Raw genomic sequence first — 24,443 nt, 5'->3', positions numbered from 1 at the left:
TTAGCATCGTTTTATTAAATCTCCAGAGACTATTAAGGTGTTTGTTTTTCATTAGAAGCATAAGTATCTATTCCAGCATCAGTTATATTTGGGAATCTACATTTTCAAGACTAAACTGGAAAGCTGACTTCAGTGTGATATCTGTGTCTTTCAATTGCTTCTCAGTTGCTTGTCTGCAAAATGTACTTCATACCTAAAAATTCCAAATACCTAAAAATCAGTACTCTAAAATAACCCCTTTAAAATTACAGTTTTCTTTGAAGAATCTGATTTTACCAAATGTTAATGATCAAGAAACAGTAAAGAATTGCCAGAATCTTTATGTAAATGAAAAAAACTGTAACTTTTTATTAGGATCAAAAAGTAATATGTTTCTGCTTATAGTGTAGTTAATTTTTTTATGAAAATCAAATTATTTTAAAATTATTGGGGGTTTTTTCCCTTTTTTTGTGCCAGTCTTGGGGCTTAAACTCAGGACCTGGGTGCTATCCCTGAGCTTTTTTGGTTAAAGCTAGAATTCTACCATTTGAGCCACAGTTCCACTTCCCACTTTTTGGTGGTTCATTTGAGGTAAGGGTTTCATGAACTCTTGGGTTGGCTTTGAACCATGATCCTCAGATCTCAGTCTCCTTGAGTATCTAGGATAACAGGCATGAGCCACTATGCCTGGTTTATAATTATTCTTTAAACTTAATAGAATCTAAATAAGAGTCAATAGAAGAAAAATGAGAAAGTGTGCAACCGAAAGTAATCAACACAGTTTTAGTTTTAAGAATAAAGGAGCCAAGAACTAGTGATTTGTACCTATAATCCTAGCTTCTTTGTATACTGAGATCCAGAGAACTGTTGTTCAGTGCAAGTCTATGCAGAAAAGTTCTCAAGACCCCATCTCCAAAATAACCAACAAATTTCTAATGAGAGGTATGACTCAAGAGGTTAAACTCCAGCAGAGGAAACAGGCTGAACAAGTATGAGTCCCTGAGTTAAAACCCTGGTTAAGCAGCAAATGATGATGATGATGATGATGATGATGATGATGATGATGATGATGATGCTTTTAGAGGAGAGTTTGGCCTTTGTACTTCATTTAACCTTAATTAATTTTATAAAGGCAGCCACAGGAGAAAGCCTGAACCATCTCCCACTCCTGTTTGAACTTGTTTCCAAGCCATCCTGATCTTTAATCCATTCAGTTGATAGCATTCATTTTAGCTCAGAGTGAATAAAACACAAAGTACAATGAAAGCTGAAGTGATGAACAATGTTCAAGCCACCCTTTGCTGTTTGCAGAAGTACAGTTTTGAATGATGGCTTTTCATCATTTCAGTTAGCAATGTGAAATAAATAAGGCACAACTTTACAGACAAGAAAGCAGAACCCTGAGAAGCAATGTGACTGCCCTACAGTCACTCAGTGACTAAACTTACTGAAACTCAGGTACAACTTCATCCCACAATTTTCTAGAGAAAATATTACAGAAATTCAAAGGTAGGAACATGTCCTAAGGCCCAGGGCAGCCAGAAGAGATTTTAAGGAAGTAAAAATTAGACTGGGCTTTGAAAGGACCAGTAGCATCTACCAGGGAAGGAGATAGCCAAGCACTCCAGAGAAATGACATGGACAGAGGTGTGCTGCAGCCTGCCTCTGATAGAGAACAGTGTAGTGCTTTCAAAGAACTAAATACAGGCAACACATGAAAATTGTTTGGCCTTGCTGTTTTTTTATTTAAAAACAAAGTGGGCTACTTTTGTGTTCCAAGTAAAAATCTTGTTTTAAGCCATCTCCACCAAAAATCTTAAACCAGATCATTTAAGTTTGTAATTCAGAGAATTACATAGAATGACAAACATAAGTAGTAACCAAGGACTATTTAATTGGGTTTTTTAAGAATTCAAACTTAATAGAGAAATGAGAAACTGTCAACACAATACACAAATTATAGGTATGACAAATTTTGTATATGCTGTTCTCAAAAAGCGGCAAGATCTTTCAACCCAGGAAGGGAAGCCTGCCTGGGGACTACATGCTTCCCCTCACCAGAACTAAGCAAACACAAGGTGGACGCTGTTCTTTAAGCACTTTTCCTGGCCCATTTAAGAAAGGGAAGTGCTAGATTTTCATAGCATAAATTCAGTGCTGGTGAAAATACCTTGCTTCAGCTTTTTGAGTATTAGCCTATTCTCTATTTTGGATTTTTTTTCTGAACCTCAGAAGGTTATACAAAGAATTTAGTTTAAAATGCCCATCTAAATGTCTGATGCTTCTTGATCAGTTTCCCCTTCCATCATTCTCCCCCATCCCTCGTCTATCCCTTGTAAAACTAAAGATTTGTAAACATAGTTGCTAAATAATTTTAAATTAATGTATTACTACTATCAAGGAGAAATGTGAACAAAACCCAATAGTCTAGCCAAAGGTTTTGGAGGTAACTAGCTTCCCAGAAATATGCACGTATCATAAGCATTTACTGAGAGCATTCTTCCTGCCAAATATTGCTGACCAATGCTGGTATAAAGGCCAATTAAACAGAACATCCATTCTTCACAGTCCACATGACCTAGCGAGGACGGCAGCAATTACACTACAGCGTGAGGAAGACAAAGCTTGAGCTATGGTCAGGGTTTTCTGGGAGCCCAGAAGAAGGCTTGATGCTGCTAGAGAAGGAGAAGGAGAGCATGCTACCTCAGTTAAGGGAAGGAAGGGGAAAAATATCCTGGGCGGGGAAAGGCAGAAAGAGGCAGGAGAGTACAGGATTTCTTCAGGAAAGTGAAAGAATTGGGGATGTCTGGAGCATACCATGTAAGGGGAGGGGGAGATGATATAGGAGAGCAATGAGGAGCACAGGCCAGATTACAGAAGCTGCATAAGAAATTTAACTTTCCTTATGTAGACATTGCACCAAAGGATTTAAACCAGAAGGGTTTTCATGGCTAGATTTACAGCATTTTTGAAATATATACATATATATATATATATATATACATACACATGGCAGAAAAGACCTGGAGATCATCACTGATCACAAGGCAATCTGTGATCATTCAATGCTTGAAAGGAGATGGCCAGACAAGTCCCCGCAGCGCCGGGGGCCCTGGGCCTTTGATTCTGCCCCTGTTGGATTTCCAACTGAATGGAGTCTTACCTGGCATGCACACTTAGGAAGAACAAGGAGAAAGTGAGACTGAGATTCCAGAAAGCAGTAATTTAAGGTAATAAAAGGGTACAAATTTATAGAGGAAATTAATGTGTGGGGTTTTTTTTCAAGTTAGCTTTTTCCCAAACATGTGCCCACATTGCTCAAGACATTTTTGGAACTTCTCTTTTGGAATTGCTTTAAAGGCCAGCCTGGGCGCCACACAACACATCGTTTGTGTCCCTTTATAACCACAGCTTTTGATTTTATGCTCTAGAATAAGAACTACCTAATCTGCCTTTTTATCTCCCTTTCTAGATCTAGCCCTGGATTAATTTCCAACTTACTCCTGAAGTTAAATCTATTTTCATAAGATGAAAGTTTACAGACATTCAAGCAAATCCCTGGTCAGCATCTTACCAGCTCTACGTCCATCCTTCTCACCCACCTCCCCTCCCTACTTCAGCAGATAGCTCTGTGCAGCTCTATGGGTCTCTAGCATTGGAAAACATCTCTAGTGCTGGCAGATCCCTAGCACTGCCCAAGGAAAGAAATGAGGATGATTCCTACCTACCTCCTTCAATTCACACAGTGCTGCTTTCAAATAAGGGAAGCTTTTTGTAGTGCTCTATCAGTGGACACTCTGATTATTGTCTCTTGCTTTGTAGGCAGTTCCAAAATATGTTTGCCATGTTTGTTCTGTCCTAGGACTATTACATCAATAGCTCTCAAGGTAGAAGCCTGGCACTAGTGGTTTTTGGAACTATTCATATGATTTATAACATTTGGCCTCATTTGATGGTAAGGTTCTAGACCTACCCTTTTTTGACATGCTGATTTTTCTTTTTTTATTAAAGAATTTATTAACATTGATTTTTACATCATATTTCAAATTTCATGTTTAACAAACTAGTATTCAAGAAGGGAATCTTTATATGCAATCACTAGCACTTAGATTTTAGAACATAATTAAAATTAAGCTGAAGGTTTGTATGTCATAGATACATATTTAATCTATGTAATAAAATATGTCTATAGAGTCATAAATTTTTATGTTTATGTATTTATGTTTATATCTCCAATACCATGTCCATAACATTGGCCCATTAACATTTTCTTTCTTAATGTTCTCTCACTATTAACTGCCGTGAGTGTAGTGCAAGAGCCACTGTCAGCATTGCTGGGACATGAGAAGGTGGACTGCAGATGTTTCAGGGAATAGTTTATTAAAAATAAGGCAATCCCTGTTCTCAAATTATGGTCAAGTATAGCTTAGCAAATCTTCTAGTACCTGGTGGCACAGACGACCTCAAGTTTTATTCCCATCACAAACCATCATACTTGGCACTGGGCATGTCACTGCAGACAACTCACAGTCTATCCCCAGGCAATTATGGAATGGTAAGAATTGGTGAAAGAAAATAAGGTGATGGTGAGATAGGAAGCAGCTTTAAGCATCACACTGAAGTAATGAGTTGTTCTTGACCTAAGGAATGATGTAAAAGAAATGTGCAAAAATACAGTAAAGTATACAGAAGTTTGTGAATAGAGAATATTAGCCTAAATAATTTAAATATATTTCAACTTTAGAACTCTGCATAGAGATACTTACTGTAAAATTTGAGAATCCTTCCTTACATTCCTTATGGAAACTAAGTACATCCATATCTTATCTATTTCACAGCTGTGTGGAAACCTTAAATACTAGATATGTGAGAAGTAAAGAATCACTTATATTTTAATTTTTCACAATTCCATTAAAAGAATTCCTAACACAAACCTCTGTAAATATCAACTTTTGTATTTCTGTAGCTCATTAAAGTCTATGTTCTTATTTGAGAATCAGAGCCTATTTTAAAATTTTTATTAGTCAAAACCAGATTTTTGTCTTTGTCTTCTGAAATTTTCATATGTTACTGATTGGTGTGTAGTTAATTCCAAAAGAATTCATGGCTCTTCTTTGGTCAATTCTGTGCCCCGACAAAGAGTGGCTTGTGCAGTGTTACTAGGCCAGAGAAGGTAAACTCCCGGTCCCTTGCGGACTTCTGTAAATCTGTGCTCACCGTCTGCATGAAATATCCTCGCCGGAGACCATGACGCACGGTATGCTTGCAGTTCGTGCAGTCTATGATTTATGGAAGCACATAGGTCAGGAGTTTATTATGCTGAAAATCATAATAACTGTTTTGTTTTCCTTTTGAAAATGAAGTGACTGAAGCCTGTTGAAAGATAAATGGGTGAAGCATTTTGATTATGCTTTTATTTCTCTTAAAGATTAAATATTATTGCAGAATAACCAGCCATGCTAAGTATTATGGTATTAAATCTAACATAGTTTGTAAGCTGATAGCCCCTTCTTTCCTCTGGGTTTAGGTTTGTTATTAATCAAAATGTTGGACTTGTTTAGTGCAGTGGTGTATGAAACAAACAGTTGAAACAGGCAGCTCTTTTAATTTATGGCTTTCTGTTTTTTCACATTTGTAAGAAACTCTGTTTCTCCTTGTCGACTTTGTGCTGCTGTTCACGTGTCTAGATTTTATTTCCTACACCAGAGCCAACTAAATCCAAGACTTGCAAGATTATCTCATGGCACAGAAAGAGGAAGGTGTCTTTTTGTGTTTTGAAATTGACAAAGTCTGGTAAAATCATTTTTGAAATGTGGACCATTTCTACCTGAAATGGATACTATAAAGGGAAAATAAACTATATTTGGGGGAAAAATGGGATCATTTTTAAAATAGAATGACATATATGTGGAAATACATTAATAACTTGGTCAAATGAGAAGAAAATATGTATGTCAGAGTACTGAATAAAATTTTTCTGAAGGGCAACATGTGATTCCAGCTCCTTCCTGCTGTTAAATATCAACATAGCCACTGAGCAATGTGGCAAGTTGCTAAGACCTTGTTGAAATGGAATGTAGAGGCTGAACCCTCGTGTTTGGTAAAGGACCCTTAAAAGGACAGTCTTGACATTCTTCTTAATTTGTTTCTCCTCAGTGATAATTCAGTACCTAGAATTTCTAGAGTGCACTTTATGGGGAAAAACTGTGTAGATTATATGAAGTATTAACGAACAGACCAACTCGTGGGGGTGCGGCGGGGCAGTCCTAGGACTGGAACTCAGGGCCTGGGGACTGCCCCTTATCTTCTTCTTCCAAGGCTCTTGCAGTGTGCTCTACCACTTGAACTACACCTCCAATTCCAGCTTGTAATGGTTACTTGGGTATAAATGTCTCATGGACTTTCCTTCCCAGGCTGCCTTTGAACCGTGTCCCTCAGATATTAGCCTCCTGAATAGCTAGGAATATGTATAGGAGTCTCTTATTGCCAGAAAGACCAACTTATAATACCTGAAGAAAAATAAAAACACTAACTCGATTATTTAAATAATAACAATCTATGTTATCAGTCTAGCTCTAGCCAAGCAAAGCAGGTTGCAGATCTCATGTAGAGTTTTGGGAGGCAGGAGGAACTGCTTCAGTTAGCCTTAGAATCACAGGCATTCAAAATGCACTGTTGCTGATTGGCTGGCTTTCAGAAGCACTTCACTGGGTGAGTCTACCACTTAATTGGCCAACTTTCAAAAGTATGCAGCTGTTGCTGGGTAGTTGACATTCAGCAATGTATGTTCTGATGTGATATCACTGATCATTTAATCCTAAGTGAGTGTTCATTAATTGGCGCAATCTAGTTAAGAGTTTCCAAGTGATTACTTGTTACCATGGCTGTAAATCATTCAACCTTTTTTTTTTTAGGAGTTAAAAGATTGCTTAGTTTGAGGAGCTAATATTTAAAATACTGTAGGAAATTGAAAGCAAAAGAAAATCAGACTCTGGAATCTATTTGTACATGCAGTACTTATAGGATACATTTTTGAAGTATTACTAAAGCAACTATAGCTTAAAAGCCAGCAGTCAGAAAGTGGCACTTTGGCTCTAATGGCAGAGAGACAGCACCCAAGCCGAGTTCAAGTCCCACGACCAACACACAAAAACAGAAAGTAAGGAAGGGAAAGGAAAAGCAAAAGAAAGGAAAGGGAGAAGGGGGAAGGAGAAAGGGGGAAAAGGGGAAAGGAAAAGCCAGCAATCACTTGTCACATGGGTCTGTACTGAGATCACTTATGCAAATCTGATACAAGTAGCCACCTATTATTAATTAAAAAGTCCAGTAATGTGAATGTGATTTTTTCACTTGTGAATTGAAGTAGATTTTAGGTCATCTATCACTGATATTCATGAGCTTTCACAATGGAATGGAAGAGCTAGAGAACTTCCACTTACTCTGTGGAGTAGCAGCTACAGTGTTCAGAAATGGCAAATCACTAAATGTTTTCTTTCTCTCCCAAGACCATTTTAGGACTTCTCAAAATCTGACTATATTGACAGTCTACCCCGCAAATAAATGTCATTCCTTGTTAGCTATTGCGAGGGGAAAGCAAAGAGTTAGGAATCTCTACTGGCACTTATTGCCAAATTTCTGCTTCTATACGGCAAACAGAATTAGTGGCCTATGTATTTCTATGTATGATCGTATGCACCCCTCTATTATTCCCCATTCTTCCTAAAGTTCTTAAACTTTGGTTCTGTGATATTTACTTTGCACTTTTAAATAATCAGGAATTTTTTATTACTAATGATAGGACTCAAGCTAGGACTATTAAATCAATACCTCTCAAGGTAGAAGCCTGGCACCAGTGGTTTTTTGGAACTAGTCATACGACTTTTAACATTTTGCCTGCATCAGGCAAAATATATATGCAGTTTAGCCCTATCTATTGTAATGAAGAAAAGTATGAATATGATGCATCTATTAATTTTTTGTTTAATTAACTGGTAGAAAGACATAACCATTTTGTTTTGTTTGTATGAAACTGAACTTTTCTCCTTCCAAATTCATCAAGTCCCCTTGAAGTCTGATCTTTTCAACTCCTCTATTGATTTCACACACCTCCTAATGAGGGCTCAGCTAATCACTTACACATTCCCAGCTGCCAAGGCTAGCTGGCTTATGACCACTTTACATTCAAGCACATGTTGATACCTTAAGACTAGTAAGTGTTTGCTGGAGTAGGAACGCAAGATAGTCAGATTTATAGTAATCAACAGTATGAGGAGAAAATCAGCCCATCCCATGAAGTTATGCCAAAAGTTTACTTTCCTTTTGTAGGGAAACAGAACCACTTTTAACCCAGCAACTCTCCAGAAGTTTGGTAACACCATTTCAGTATCCATTTTTTTAAACTCTCTCTATAATATGTGTTATAAATACATATGTGTGTAAGCATATATGCTTCCATGTGTATGTATATATACACTATGTATATATGTATATACACTCACACATACACATATAGAAGCATATTTGTATGTACTATATGAGTATATATGTATATGTGTATACACACACATACACACACAACAAATAAATTTGTGGTGCTGGGGATCATGGTAAATGCTCTACCACTGAGCTCCATCCCAAAACTGAATATCACTATTGAGTATTCTTAGTGTAATCTTTGCTTTTGATCCATTAAACTTATTAAAACATAAACCATCAGATAGGTATGGCCTGGTGTTTTGTCCTTTAGCCTAGTGGAGTGCACGTGCTCTTTCAGAGAGAAGAATGTTCTCTAAATACAGTTTGACGAGCACTTGAAGGTAGAACTCTGATCCTCGGACCAGGGAGGACCCTCAAGTGAAGGCCAGGCAGAGATTTCAGTAATAGAAATACAACCCAGCAGAGCAAACTCCAGACACGTTTTTCAAATTTAAGTGTTTCCCAAGAAATCACCTTCCATGTGGGACAAGACCAGTAAACAGTAACTCCATCTTGTGTTTGATGTTCCATAACCTTACAGGTCTGGCTCATTTTGCCAGTGACAGTGGGATATGGAATTTCTATGTTAAATGTGCATGAACTATTTCTCTTTCTCTCCCATCCTTAGGATGTCACATGTACTCCAGTTTGAGGATAAAAGCAGAAAAGTTAAAGATGCAAGCATGCAAGATTCAGACACATTTGAAATCTATGATCCTCGGAATCCAGTGAATAAAAGAAGAAGGGAAGAAAGCAAGAAGTTAATGAGAGAGAAAAAAGAACGAAGATAAAAAGATAAATGATAACCAGAACATGCTGGAATATGCCAGCAATAAATGGCCTTACAGTGGCCATTTTATTTTTGAACCTGTTGTCTGATTATGAAAGACAGTATGTTTTTTAAGCTGTGGAATGATGCAAGCAAATGCTTTTTCTTAATTGACCTTTTATACTGCTAAATCTGAAATAAAGTATTTCCTTCAGCTTACATGTTAACCATTTGCAGATTGCACAAGCCTGTATGTGCCCATTTTCCTTGAAATATGTGAAGCTTCTTTTTCAAAAAATTTTATAAGAAATTCTTGCAGAGAGACTATTCAAAGGAAACCTCCCTGGCATTAACCTTGGAATATAATAAAAAATTGCATAAAGTAAGAATTTAAAACTGTAAGTATTGTTGACCTCATTGTGCATATAAATATGTAAAAATAACCAAACCAGTAGGACTTCATAGCCTCATGCTTTAAGTTATAAGGAAATCTCAGTAAATGTTCACACTTCTGTCTCAGATTGCCACATTTAGGGATAGCTTCAGGATGCTTGACCACTCTACTCACTGTCAGGCAGGTCCACTACACACCACCACCTGCCCGCCTCAGCACAGCAACTGCAGAAGCTCACACACAGGACTCACGCTGCCAGCGGAGCATTCACCTTTGATGTCAATCATCCACATTGGGGATTGATATTATTTATATTTACTCAGCCTATTCTAAAATTTGAATGGTAAAATTGTATTACAAGACTAATTTTAGTCACCTAAAATTTCACCAACCAACTTTCTGATAGTGCTTCTTTTTCAACATTTAATCCTAAAACATAATAATAACCCAGTCATCTTTGCTGTAGAACACTGGTTCTCAAAATATACCAGCAACAGTACTACTGCAGAGATGGTACTTGGAAGTGCTATGAGAAGTGCACATACTCGGTTGAGGAGGACAGGCTTCCTCGAAAGAGGAGGCCCTGTCTTCAGTCAAGGGAATAGGAGTGGTTATTCTCCCCTGCTAAAACCTCTTCAATTCTCAAATGTATGTGTATATTCTGTAATCCAAAAGTTTTAAGCCTAGGTCTCCAAAGAAATTTCACATTGTTCAAAAACACCAGTTGCTGATAACATACATACACTAAAGCATCATTAAGAGGATAGATAAATGCATTACTGTTTATCCATGCAGAGGTAAGGATCAATACCAGAATATATCTCAGTCGTAGAGCATTTATTTTGTATGTTCCAGACTCTGAATTTGAGCCCTGTACTGGATGAAAAATAACAGAACTATGTGTAATCTGTGTCTAAAAATGCAAAAAATGGAAACAAGCTTTGTTAGAGCATGTAACACATTTAAATATTGCTTATGGATATGTACATATATACATACATATATATATATATATCCAAAGGTGTACAAAAATAGAAAACTGTTCCCCTCGGAAAAAACGAAAAGAATATCCATGAGGCTTCACTGGGCCTAAGCTAGATGAATGTCTCAAGTATTTCATCATTTTATTTATGTTCTTATCTAGAAAACGGGAGGTGAGAAGACAGAGGATTGTCAATATTACCAGGAATATTTTTTGCTTCAAAGTGGAGAGGGAGATGACAGAATTATGCTGGGGAAATGTCAACCAACTTCAATGCACATTAATCAGACTCAAAACCACCCAAACAAGCACTTGGAAGTGTGCCCTATCTTCCACTTCACACAAAGGCCACACTATCAGTTTTACTTTGACTATTCACAAGTCACAACTTTGATTTCCAAGCACATTCTTTACTGGTCACTTAAAAAAAGAATTTCTCCTGAGCTTGTATAAATATGCTATGTTTCTCTGACATTTCCTCCTCCAACATGACTTCACCAACACAGCATTAACACAAGAACAGAGGATTCCACACACCTTCTTGGCACATGTCATGGTAATGATCACAGTTTTAAGAGATAATTGAAGCCAGGTGCTGGAAGCGAACACCTGTAATTGAAGCTATGCAAGAAACAGATCCAGAGGATTGTGGTTCAAAGCCAGCTCAGGAAGAAAAGTCCAAGAGACTCTATGTCCAAAGTGGTCAGCAAATACTGAGTGGGAAGTATGGCTCAAGTAATAGAATATCAACCAACCAAGCTGAGCCAATGCAAGGCCCTGAATTCAGGCTTAACTACTTGCAAATAATAATGACAGTAGTAGTAATTTAATGTGGCAAAATTAAAATCTCAGGCTGGATAAGTGTTCTTCATCCTGCTTCACCTTCAATGAAAGTTCCACAAATATTAGAATGAAAATTCAATACAAATTTAACTGAATAATAACTACTTTTTACAAGTGTACAGACACAAATTGTGAAGTCTATTTGGGCCAAATGAATAACTAGCAGAAAAATAAGATATGAATTAAAATAGCAGACACAAAATAACAAAAAAATAGTGAAAACTTTCAGATTTTACAAATTTTATATTTGGTCTTATTTTTCTTTTATATGCCTTGCTCAAGGACATTATCCCAAGATAACAATGTCTGTTGTATTCTTGTTCACTGCCAATCACAATGCTGGGTCCTAGACAAAAACAACCAGCAGTTTCTGTTCCACATGTACCTTTGCGTGCGTGTGTATGTGTGTGTGTGTGTGTGTGTGTGTGTGTGTGTGTGTGTGTGTGTGTGTGTATTGGTGGGGCGGGGGGAGGGGGTGACTATAGTTTGAACCTATGGTCTCATGCTTGATAGGCAGATGAATCTACAACTCTGAGCTACTCCTGTTTTGTTTTGTGGACTGTGGTCCTCCTCATGCTTCCCCAGGACCTCATGTCACTGTATATGACAATGGTGTATCACTATAACTAATCCCACTGATTAAGATGGAACCTAGCAACATTTTCTTACTTTTCACCCCTTTACTTTTCTTCTCTCCTGCCCCCCCACCTAGCTCCACCCCCCACTCCCCCACCCCCCCTACAACCCCCCGCCTTCAGTGGTTGGCCTTGACTTATAATCTCCCAGTCTCAACCTCTCAAGTAGATAGGATTACCGAATTAAGCCACCATGAAGACTCAGTCTGATTGTAGCTGTGGGTAAGGTGTAAACTAAAACTAAATGTGGATTTTTTTTCTTTCTGGATGGGTAATTTTAGGAAATGCCATTGACTCTAGAATAGATGAGTGCAATATAAAAATCTACATTGTCACATACCCTCCATTCTCTGAGACCAGTCAATGAATGTGCTGCATCTAAAACTGGGAGGACAGCGTACAACAAGGTCATTAGACAGTGTGCAGAGATGAGCTGCTGCTGCTGTCGTTTTTAGAATGTACTAGGTGAGCCACAGTGGGTGTCCTTATCAAACTGTCACAGGCCAGTTTCTTGATAAGATCTGATGTGTGAGGTACATAAACCTGTTGGGTGCTGTCAGTATGGCCTATGTAGAAAACTAGAAAATGTTAGATAAATGTGGAATATTGCCTACACATGTGGTTTAATCTTAGTGATAGCCAGAGAGGCAATGAAGGTGTGAAGTGAGTTCCCACTGAGGGGCCTATCAGTGTGAGCAATTTGTATGGACGGGGTGTAGAGAAGTTAAGAGGGGTTACATTCTTCAATGCTGCCATTGACAGAATAAGAGTTGTGACTCCACCAGTAACTCTGAATACTATCAGGTGACACCACTTCCACTTACTAGAAAGCAGGAGTCTTTCCAAGTACATTTTATATCCTTTCTTCTTTTAGCTTTTAATGAAGGGACATGATAAGGAACCCTATTGTAAAGAAATCCTTTCTAATAAGGGCTTGGTGACATTTGAATTCTGGGGGGGGAAAGTCCTAAATTTCAAGATCTTATTAGGATGTTAGAAGTTCTATGTTTATAGAAAGAATAGTTGAATTCTCAAAAGTGCTCTCTCCCCAAAGCCATAGGTCACAACTTTGTCAGGGAGGAGGCAAAAGTTTCATCCACCTATATGAAGAGATGTTTCATGTGGTATGATGGTAACCTAACTCCCTAAAAGAAGAAGGAGAAAGAGAAGGAGGAGAGGCAAGGAGAAAGGAAGGGAAAGGAATAGAAGGGGTGAAAGATGGAAGGGAAGGACAAAGAAGGGAAGGGAAATTTTTATTTGCAGCCTTTACCAGCTATCATGATATAAATAGCATCTCTCTAGCTAATTTCAAGACAACAAAGATACCTGCAGTATACAACTAGATCTTCCATTGGATTTCACTTAGCTAAAAGCTTGCATTTAAAAGAAAGAATTCACCCAACATTAGGGAGCTTTTTGCCAGGATCACGTGCTCTTCACGCATTTTATGTGATTACTTCAAATTTGGTCAGGTTCTACGTTCTAAGAATATTCATGCCCCATATTTTTATACTTTGTCTTTAGATACTCTGTTGATAAAGTTTTCCAAAACCCGCTTGCCTCACATTTATTTTTATCCTTTTTCTTTAACCCAATTCAAAAAGCAATCAAATTCTACAGAAAAAGGAAGATAAATACAACTATTGTTCTTTAAAGTATTCCCTGCAGATGATAATGTACAAATCTATCAATTGACTTAAAATATTTTCAAGGTGAGAAATGAGAAATCCTTCCAAAGAAAATGTAGACAGGAGTCTGGTTTTCCTCTTCTATATCTGCTGGGAATTATTTCCTTAAGATCATAGTATTATTCATATTAATCAGCAAAAACATCTTTGGGAGGCTTCACTCATACCACCAGACAAAAAGAAGGTGTTATTGATCTTTTAACGAGTATTATGTTCTTATTCTCATGATGCCAAAAAGTAACCTGATACTTTTTAATTGTCAGAATAATGTTTGATAATCTGGATACTTTCAAAAGCAGGAAACACTATAGTGTTATTTTTCTGAACTTAGTTGAATGTTTCTGATGATATTTCAGATACTTTAATATCTGAATGCTTTTGAAATGAAAGGCACTCATTTAGAGTATCTGTTTTATGATTAATTTTCAACAATTACAGTAAACTTACAATTTGTGGATTTCCCTCCAATTTGCAATTGGAGGGGTATCTTTTTTAGGGTAAAGAAATTTGAGCAGTCTATCTCTGTTGGGAAATGTTGATGTTGTATTACTGATGTGAATAAATGAATGAATGGAGAATGGGTCCTGTCTCCCAGGCAGCCAGAGAATTCAGCAAGAGATGTTTTAATTAACTTTAAAAATCATATCTTGTGAGGGATAGGTCCATTTTGGGGGGAAATATGTCTGTCAAACCAAATATATCCCAAAGGAGCTCCAATCTATACTGGTAGTGACTTCTACCAAACATTCACTCACAGTTTTCCTATTTCTGTTATTCACAAGGTATCATTCCAGTTGTTCAGGATTCCTGTCCTTATCATACACATTCAGTCTGATGCAGTCTCTTGGTTCTACCTTCAAAACAGGTTCAGAGCTGGGCCAGGTAGTTGCTCACATCTGTAATCCTACCTACTCAGGAGGCTGAGCTCTGAGGATTGTGGTCCAAAGCCAGCCTAGGCAGGAAAGACTGTGAGTCTCTTATCTCCAATTAACCACCAGAAAACCCAAAGTGGAGCTGTAGCTCAAAGTGGTAGAGCATTAGCTTTAAACAGAGAAGCTCGGAGACAGCTCCCAGGCCCTGAGTTCAAGCCCCACCACTGAAAATAATAATAGATTCAGAACCTTACAACTACTTGCCTGTATAGTGTGGCGGTACCCTTATCAAGGAAACTATCATCAACTTTCATGTGGATTACTAGACAATTCCACAATTCATGCCCTACTTTCACCTTTGTTCCCCTATGCCTTATGGTTAACATGGGAGTCGATGAAACTATTAAAATGTAAATCACAATGTTAGGCTTCATTGTTCAAACCTCATTTACTTCATAATAAAGGCCCAAGTTCTTGCGAGGTACATGAGGCTCCATGTCATTGCCCAATCTGCCCCTCAGTCTTCGATTTGTTTTCATACTACTCCCTCTTGCAGCATCATCCAACTCCCCTTCCTGCTGTTCATCAAACAAGATCAGATACCTGGGGCTGGGAACGTGGCCTAGCCATAGAGTGCTTCCCTACCATGCAATAAGACCAGGGTTCCATTCCTCGGCACTGCATACATAGAAAAAGCCAGAAGAGACTCTGTGGCTCAAGTAGTACAGTGGCCAGTCTTGAGAAAGCCCAAGGACAGTGTCCAGGCCCTGAGTTCATGCCCCTGACCTAACCAATAAAGAAAGAAAGAAAGAAAGAAAGAAAGAAAGAAAGAAAGAAAGAAAGAAAGAAAGAAAGAAAGACGTAGATACTCCATCTCAGGGCTTTTGCCTCCTAGAATATTCTTTCCCAAGCTGTTGACATGGGCAACTCCAAGTACTTGCATAAGTGATACCTCCTGAATGAAGCTCACAGTCTTAAAGGAGCTTCACTGAAGCCTCCCTGCCCCAAGGCCAGCCTCCTGTCTGCCTATGTGAACAATACCATTGACTCCCAAGCACTTTCCCTTACTACCCTACTTACTTCCTACAAAGTCTGGTCCTAGGAAATGCAGACCCTTATCTATTCACAGATAAAGAAACCAAACCATAGACAGGCAATTATTAGCTCTCACCTCACCCTAGAACTTACCTCAGGAAATCAAGCATTCTTTCAAAAGTTGTCCACAATCGTCTCAGCACCTAGAGCCATGCCTAAGACATTATAAACACATTCAAGAATGGACGGCATCCTTGAGGACCCCAAGTAAGTTATTATATATTTTATGATTTCATATCCTCATCATTTCATAAAGATAAGATATGTTTATGCTGAAAGTGAAGGAAGGGCACAAGTTGAGCTTAGGGACAGCTCTAACAATTGGATAAATGACACTGTAGGAAAACCACCCCATGTCCTTTTCTCATTTACATATGAGGCACTTGGTCACAGACAAGGAAGAATCCACAAACCAATTTGGAGTAACCTCTAGTGTGCACACACACACACGTTCACATATACTACCTATCTTGCCTCCAGCAGGAGCTGTTTCTAGCAAAAAATATTCTAATTCCTGAGACAGAAAGAACTGAGAGCTAGCAGGTAATATGAGTAAGGTCACAGAGGAAATGGAACTGTGACTCACATGATAGAACATTAGACTTACCCAAAAAAACTCAGGGACAGTGCTCAGGCTCTGAGTTCAATACCCAGAAGGTAGTTCAAAAGGAAAAGGAAAAAAGAGAGAGAGAGAGAGAGAGAGAGAGAGAGAGAGAGAGAGAGACAGACAGACAGACAGACAGACAGACAGACAGGGTGGTCACATTGAAAATAGGGCTTCGAACCATTTGTAGTTAACCAGGCCAATCGTAGAACCTCTAGGTTTCTGCTGCTTCTCTCAGTTAAAGAAAGAATAGACAGATAAAACAAGTTGCAACAAAAGTAACCACCTTGTAATAGTGCTAGCATTTAATGGACACTTACCTTATTCCAGGCACCCTTTTAGACACTTCTCTGAGTTAGCTAGTGTAAACCTTATGATCAACTCTAGAAAGTAGGCTGTATTTCTATGTCCATTTTACAAATAAGGAAGAAATCTTGAATTTAGAAAGTTAATTTGTCCAGGTCATATAGTAAGTAGAGGAGCTACAATGTAAGACAAGACTCACTCTACAGCTTCTGTCCTTGTTTATGAGGCTGCTGAATGAATTTCACACTTACATAGGTCATATTGTCTTTATGGCTGACCTTCTATTTTGCCTATAGAGTTTTTCATTTGATGAGATAGGGGAAGAGGACAATACTCCAAAAGCAAACACAAAAACACACAGTGATTACCATTGAAAAGTACTGCATATGTAAAACCTTACTGAATTCCAGGATGGACCAAGAGATTGGTTAATGGAATTAATCTAGAGTTGCTTTCTAGCAGGGGACCATACTTTGGAAGGGAGAAAGAACATGGCATTGAGGAGACAATTCATATTCCAGGTGGAGAGAAGGTTGTGCAAAGTTAGGAAGACAAATGTAGGAGACAGCGCTATGTCTACGTGATGCCAAAACATCTGGTCGATTCCATTTACGAAGGGGGGGGGAAGAGAACAACCTCCATGAATGTAGTGAATTTCTTCAGTCAATCCAGATGTTTGGCGTCTTGTAGACAAAACATCCAGATGATTAACTGAAGACTTGACAGAGAGCTGACTGCATGAAGCAGATGTTTGAGCATTGTATAGACAGTGTCAGGATGCTAACTTGGCTGGAGTGAGATTCAGTTGTAAAGGAGATCGATGGTCAGGGCCATGACAGAGGTTTGGGAGCAGAAGACCTGAGTCTGGATTTTGAATGCAACTGGGAACATGATGGAAACGATGCTTCAGGAAGGAAGAAGATTCTGTGTGAAAAGCATTTCTTTAAAAAAAAAAAGTGGTGAGAGGAAAAGTTGTAGACAGAAAAGAGGATATTAGGAGAGTGCAGGTGTGTGTGAGGTAATTAGAGTCTGGACCCAAATCAGCCTTGGGAAGGCAACAGGAAAAAGCAGATCTGAAAAGCATTACAGAAAAAGAACAGGAAGTCATGATGGGCTAGACAAAGGAGTAAAACCGCACATCAACCCAAGCTTGGAAACCTCACTGCCTGGGAAAGCAGCTGCTGGCTGCCTGGATAAGGGAGTAAACCAAGAAATAATCCCCAAGAGACCCCTCCCTGAATTCCCCAGCTAGAAGCTGCTGCCAGGTCCACAGGCCAGGGGATGCGGACCACAAATGCCTCGTCTTTGGGCTCCTTAATCATTTCAGAGCTACTTAAATTGACTACCTCTTAAATCCAATTTCGTAAAAGGCTCGAGAATGTGAGATTCAGAGTTTCAGATAGACACAACTCCAGTGAAAAGGCTAAAATGTCAGTGCTTTAATGACATTTGTTTTTATGGAATGTAAACTAAGATGCATAGGAGTTTAAGTAAATTAGATGGAATGGGATTGTGAGAAATTGCACTGTGCCTCCATTTATTGATAAATTAACATCAGAAAAGCCTATGTAGAGGCCAGAATTTAAGGCCAAATCCAAGCATTACTTCTGTTTTCTAACCATTAATTTTTTTAAAGTTTGGAATGTACAAGTCTCGTTTGGATATTTTTTGGAAATGCAAATTTCAAGTATCTCATTTGATAAGAATCAAATTCCTCATTAGTAATAGACCCTGACTCTAGTTCATCAGGATTTGAACTCTGACAGTGGTATGACAGAGTACAGTACTTTAGATCATCAACATCTTCCCAAAGTCCATGTGTTAAAAGGTTTCATCATCAATCTATGGACCCATTAGAAGTTAACAGAGCCTGGAGGGTGGGAGGGGAAAACTAGGAGAGGCCAAAAAGAAATGCACTCTACCTACCTGATTTATGTAACTGTAACTCTTCTGTTTATCCCCTTTATAATAACAGTAAATTTTTAAAGAATTTATTAACATTTATTTTTACATCATATTTCAAATGACATATTTAAACAAGTATTCTATACACAATCACTGGCACTTAGATTTTAGAACATAATTAAAATTAAGCTGAGGGTTTATATGTCATAGATACATAGTAATCTATGTAATAAAACATTATGTCTATAGATTTTTATGTCTATGTAGTTGTGTTTATATTTCGAATACAATGTCCATAGCATTGGGTACGCAAATATTGAACAGTTAATTTTTTAAAGCAGTAATAGAACTCTGGGTTGTGGAGGCCTCTCTAGAATGGCATTGGGGGCCCAATCCTTTCTTTTTGCTTACAGTGGACCTCTGTGAAGAGAGTATCCTTCTCTACCATTCGTATCCACCATGAGGTTCTGTGTTAACATAGACCTCAAGCGATGCAGCCAAGTAACCACGTACTGAAACCTCTGAAGTAGTAAGCCAAAAGAAACCTTTTCTCTCTTTCAGTTGATTTATCTCAGGCATTTGTAACAGTGAGGGAAAACTGCCTAACACATAGGATATGCTCCATCTTGTTTTAAAAAGAAAACATTCTAAATATCAATGCAATTCATAGTTTTGCAAATTTACAGTTTAAAATATTATTAGTCCAAAGCCAATCACTACACACAATCAGTTGTGTGCCACATATATATGTATGTATATGTATACACATATACATACACATACATATATATATATACACATTCATACACACAGGTTTTCTTCAACTATTCCATTGTTCAGCAGATAAAAAACTTTCACAGAGGCTAACCTCTGTTCATGATTTAATATTAAGAATCTCTCTCTCTTTCTCCCTCTCTCCTTCCCTCCCTTTCTCCCTACTTGTGAGTGTGTATACATTCACACTCACTCACTAGGAGAACACAAATGTAAGATTATAGATGTGTTAATGTGCTGCAAATTCTCCCAGGGGGGTCAGGAATCTTGTCAAAATCAATTCCCAGGCCTAAGTCAATTGACTTAGGTAGGCGTCCAAGAAACTGATGGATTGTTGATTTTATTTGTTTTGTGTATTTTTTAATGAATAAACTCCCCCCAATTCATTCTGCTCTTTAATTTAAAAAGAAAAAGTAAAAAAGATGAATCTTGGACAGACACTACCTTAAAGCACAGCACTGAAGAATGAAACATATCTAAATGCCTAATGGACATAAGACATTAAAATGACAAAATAGGCTTACTTTGTCTTTTTATATTACCTTAAGAATTCCTTTAGGAGCCAGATGTGGTGGCTCACACTTGTAATCCTAGCTACTCAGGAGGCTGAGATCTGAGGATCAAAGGTTCAAAGCCAATCCGGGCACAAAAGGACCTGAGACTCTTATCTCCAATTAACCTCTAGAAAATGGGAAGTGGGGCTTGGCTCAGGGTAAGGTGGTAGCCCTTGAGCTGAAGAGCTCAGGGACAGTGCCCAGGCTGAGTACAAGCCCCATGAGCCCACCAAAAAAGAAATTCCTTTATGAAATGAGCTCCTATGTAAATTCACTATGTTCTTTGATAGTAGACATTTTCACCAAAACTGCCAAGTCAAGTGCAGCTATGCCATCAACCTGCAAAGCTATGAGCACAAGCTGACAGCTCATGTTTTCTCAGTGACCAGCACTGCTGAGTACCTGTCACCCCCTCCCAAGCACAATGGCTCCCTGACTGGAGAAGAGAATTAATGACCCTGGTATGCCTTCCTAGTGGCCCACATCAAATGAGTCAGAGTCAATTAATTTATCAGACAGAAAATCAGTTGGATTCACTATAACAATGAGTAATTCTTCCAGGTGTTTGCATGTACCCTTCCCATAAACATCGTTTTTATAAGAATCACCCCCAAAGTTAGAAGAGAACAAACTAGTTATTCAAAAACCTAATCGTGGAATGCGCTCCCTTAGAATATCAAGATTAGAATGTTTGCTCTCTTAGGGGCCTCCTTTGTTTGGTTAGCACAAACCATACCTACAATTAACATTAGTGGATTTCCGCCCCCCCTCTGGTAACTATTATTTCTTTTGTCTTCAACCTAACTTAAATTTTTTAAACTTATTTTTTCAAAAGATATAGAAAAGTTCAAGTGATTTTATTAGAGACCATTTATGAGAAGCAATATAATTTGCACTTGCTTTGCATGTTATTTGTGAAATAACACATCAAGAATGACTTATCTGGGCCGGGAGTTTGGCCTAGTGGTTAAAGTGCTTGCCTACCATGCATGAAGACCCGGGTTCGATTCCTCGGTACCACATACATAGAAAAAAGCCGGAAGTGGTGCTGAGGCTCAAGTGGTAGAGCTCTAGCCTTGAAAAAGTCCAAGGACAGTGCTCAGGCCCTGAGCTCAAGCCCAGGACTGGCAAAAAAAAAAAATTAAAATTAAAATTAAAAAAAAAAAGAAGAATGACTTATCTAATACAAGCCATTTTGATTTGAATAGTAATCCTATCCCACTTTATTCTCCAGCTGCATTCTGATCCCATCTAGCAACCAAACAAATGGCTTCCTATCCCTTTAGGAAGAAATGACATAGGTAAGATAGGATTGCCAATCCCCCACCCTCCAAGAAAGTGCCTTCAGGAATTTTCAGAACATAACATTCTTGTATTTTCATACTTTTTAAAATGAATTCATTCCCATTGAGCTCCTTCTTATCTTAAACACACACACACACACACACACACACACACGCACATGCACGCGTGCACGCTCGCAAGCGCACCTTCACTACCCTTCATATGAACCATAAAATTAATAAATGAAATAGGGGCTGGGATATAGCTCATTGACAAAGGGCTTGCCTAGCAAGTGCAATGTCCTGGGTTCGATCCCCAGTACTAAAAGAAATTAATAAAATAAATAATTCAGGGGATGTGGCCAGGAGGGATCACTACTACACTGTTGGTGGGAGTGCAAACTCGTTCAACCACTATGGAAAGCAGTATGGCAGTGCCTCAAAAGGCTAAACATAGAACTCCCCTATGACCCAGCAATTCCACTACTTGGCATTTACCCAACCACCCAGAAACAAGGACATACTAAACCCACTAGCACAACCATGTTCATTGCAGCACTATTCACCATAGCAAAGATATGGAACCAACCTAGATGTCCCTCAGTTGATGAGTGGATCAACAAGATGTGGTATTTGTACACAATGGAATTCTATGCTGCTGTCAGAAAGAATGACATCGCCCCATTTGTTAGGAAGTGGAAAGACTTAGAAAAAATCATATTAAGTGAAGTAAGCCAGACTCAAAGGAACTTAGGCTCAATGGTTTCCCTCATTCGTCATAATCAGTAGAAACCTTGGGCTCTACTAGCAGAGATCTGCAATAGAGCAAAATCTTGATACATAAGGCCATATAATGTGAAGCTAATTGAAAGGACCTCCAGGATATTGAAACAAAAGCCATATAATGAATGATTGTTGTCCTTAATGTACTATGTTGTCTCTCATCTCCTTTGCTGTCCCTTGGTTATCTCATATTGGTATAGTATCTCACTTTGTTATCTGATATATTGAATTTATTTGTATTTGGATATTTGAAATTTGATAGGGAAGGGGGAAAAACCAAGATGGGTGGGGGGTGTGGGGGGGGGGAGGGAAATGGATACCAAGACATGTGAAAGGGTAGCAATGTATGTGAATTAATGCACCTTCTATCTGGCAAATATCATGTAACCCTTTTACTAATTACAATAAAAAAAATATGGGAAAAAAAATAAATAATTCTTCTATAGGATATGCCATTGATTCTACCATTTTAATATGGTCTACTACATGGAATGGATTCTTGAGAACTGTACAGTTTTTCAAGATGATTACTCATCCATATACTTTTGTATGAATTGGAAAAATGCACTAGTTCCCCAAGACATCATCCTACCATGTATCAGAAAAATATAAGAATCTGCAAGAACCATCTTCAACCCAAGTGTCAAAGCTAAGTGGCTGATGGTGTGAATGATGTCCTCTTAGACAGAGGCCCTGTGCAAAACTCCTCACTCAGGGCTCCTTGGCTGTTCCTCTTCCACAAACCCAATACTTCTCAGACTCCTCCTGCAATGCTGAAAGCTGAAATCACTCATGATTTTCCTTCCTGCCAGAGCCACCTTTTAAGAGTTCTCTGCCCCTTCCCTTAATCCCAACCCTCCTCTCCAGCAATTCCTGACCTGTCTCCTGTTTTCTGTGAGCTCTGTTCTTAGACCAGAGTTCTGAGGAACCTGGCCCATCCTCCCTGAGATAAAATGGCCCTTGAGGGAAAGCATTCAGCAACTGTAGAAGCTGCTTCTTCCACATGACTTACCTGTACCTCTCCACTACTGCCACAATAAACATTCCTTTCTGTCAGAGGTATGAGGCACAGACTCCAGATTTAGTGACAAGAATCTGTGACTCGGACCATCTCACCTGATGAAACCCTGGATTTGTCAATGAGAAAATTCTGGGAGTTCAGTTACTCAAGGGCAACTGAAGAACCTTCAGTATAATCATGGCCCAGAGCCACAGCTCTCGGCTTTTGTCCCCAGGCTTCTGAAGTACCGTGCAGAACAGAGTTCTGCCCCTCGCCTGCAAGCCTATGGTCATCCAGCAAAATGAAGAAGGCATTCTTCCTAACTCCGAGGGCATACTAGAAAAAGGCATCTCTTCTATGGGCTGCTGATAGTCACACGTTCCCACGACCTATTAGTGGGCTGGAAAATGGCAGTGGTCCTGATGCCATTGGAATGTGGTGCGGGACCTGCTCTCGAACCCTGTGTGGGGGGGGAATGTTGTCTGTATGCAAACTGTGAGTCATACTTTTAGAGTTTTTCCAAAGAAAATCTCATCAATCCTATAGGGATGTGCAAGGATAGTACACTTGCCACCAATCTAACTCTTTCAATACCCAACACACGCAACTTTTCTTTTTATCTTCTGACCACTCCTACCTAGAAACACTTGAAGAAGAGGCAACCATTTCAACATCTCTAGAGGCCAAGGAAGTCTTCCAGCATCAGAATGTCCACCCTCTTTGTCATCTCTTTTGAGTTTTCCTTATTTGTTAGTGAATAAAATCATATCCCACCAATAAGGGGAGAAATGTTTCATTTTCTTTGCCTTTACAGGTATACTCTTCTCTCATGGGCTAGAAATGAAGTGACTATTCACCTAAAATGGTACTGGATCTTCAAGAACCAAACAAATGTTTTCCTTTCTCAGCCAAACTAATAGGGCTAAGATTCAACATTTATATAGTATTCTAAAATTTTTACAAGGTTAGGAAGTGGTCCTGGTGGCCATAGCCTGACATGGATCTGGCCAAACCTTAAGAAACTATTTCCAGATTTCAGATGCTCCAAAGTTTGTTGGAATGTGATCAACAAAAAAAGAAATTAAAGTATAATAAAATTTCAAATCCTGGTCTGCTTGCCTGAAGGACCTCCATGAGGTAGACTCTCTACAAGAAACAATTCCATCTTCCAGAGTGAATATTCAATTCACTTGTTTGCTTTTCCAGCCAGGAGCCTGGAAGAAGCCAGCAGGCGATGTAGTCATTTGGTAATGTCCTTCCTGTTGCCAAAGTGGATTAATGCTGGGAGATCTTACAACTGGTGAGTAATGGGTGACACTTACAGATCCTCCAAGATCCCCAAGGTGAGATTATTTTCATACGTACGTTTCTGTCATCATCCTCCAAAAGGTGCTTTGTCATTTCCTTTACTCAATCTGTATTACAAGGACAATGAGGTTTCCAAGTCATTACCAATCTCAGCAAACCAAACTGGGGAGCCCTTAATAGACACTGCTGAAGTG

At 38.7% G+C, this 24,443-nt stretch overlaps 1 protein-coding gene across 2 annotated transcripts in view; it reads left to right on the top strand.

Annotated features, from left to right (window-relative positions):
• Nucleotides 1-9,381, top strand: part of Cwc27 (CWC27 spliceosome associated cyclophilin) — a 179,377-nt gene extending 169,996 nt beyond the window's left edge. For both annotated transcript variants that reach the window (XM_090331865.1, XM_090331866.1), the window contains exon 14: nucleotides 9,083-9,381. In XM_090331865.1, the coding sequence (XP_090187991.1) occupies nucleotides 9,083-9,245 (163 nt within the window). In that variant the 3' untranslated portion in view covers nucleotides 9,246-9,381. The remainder of the gene's footprint in view (nucleotides 1-9,082) is intronic.
• Nucleotides 9,382-24,443: the final 15,062 nt, after the last annotated feature.

Source organism: Megascapheus bottae, chromosome 4 (assembly GCF_031878675.1).
Source record: "Megascapheus bottae isolate mThoBot1 chromosome 4, mThoBot2.hap1, whole genome shotgun sequence".
In the NCBI taxonomy this organism is placed as follows: Eukaryota; Metazoa; Chordata; class Mammalia; order Rodentia; family Geomyidae; genus Megascapheus; species Megascapheus bottae.
The sequence above is the reverse complement of the archived record's forward strand: the minus strand, read 5'-3'. Positions and strand labels throughout refer to the sequence as shown.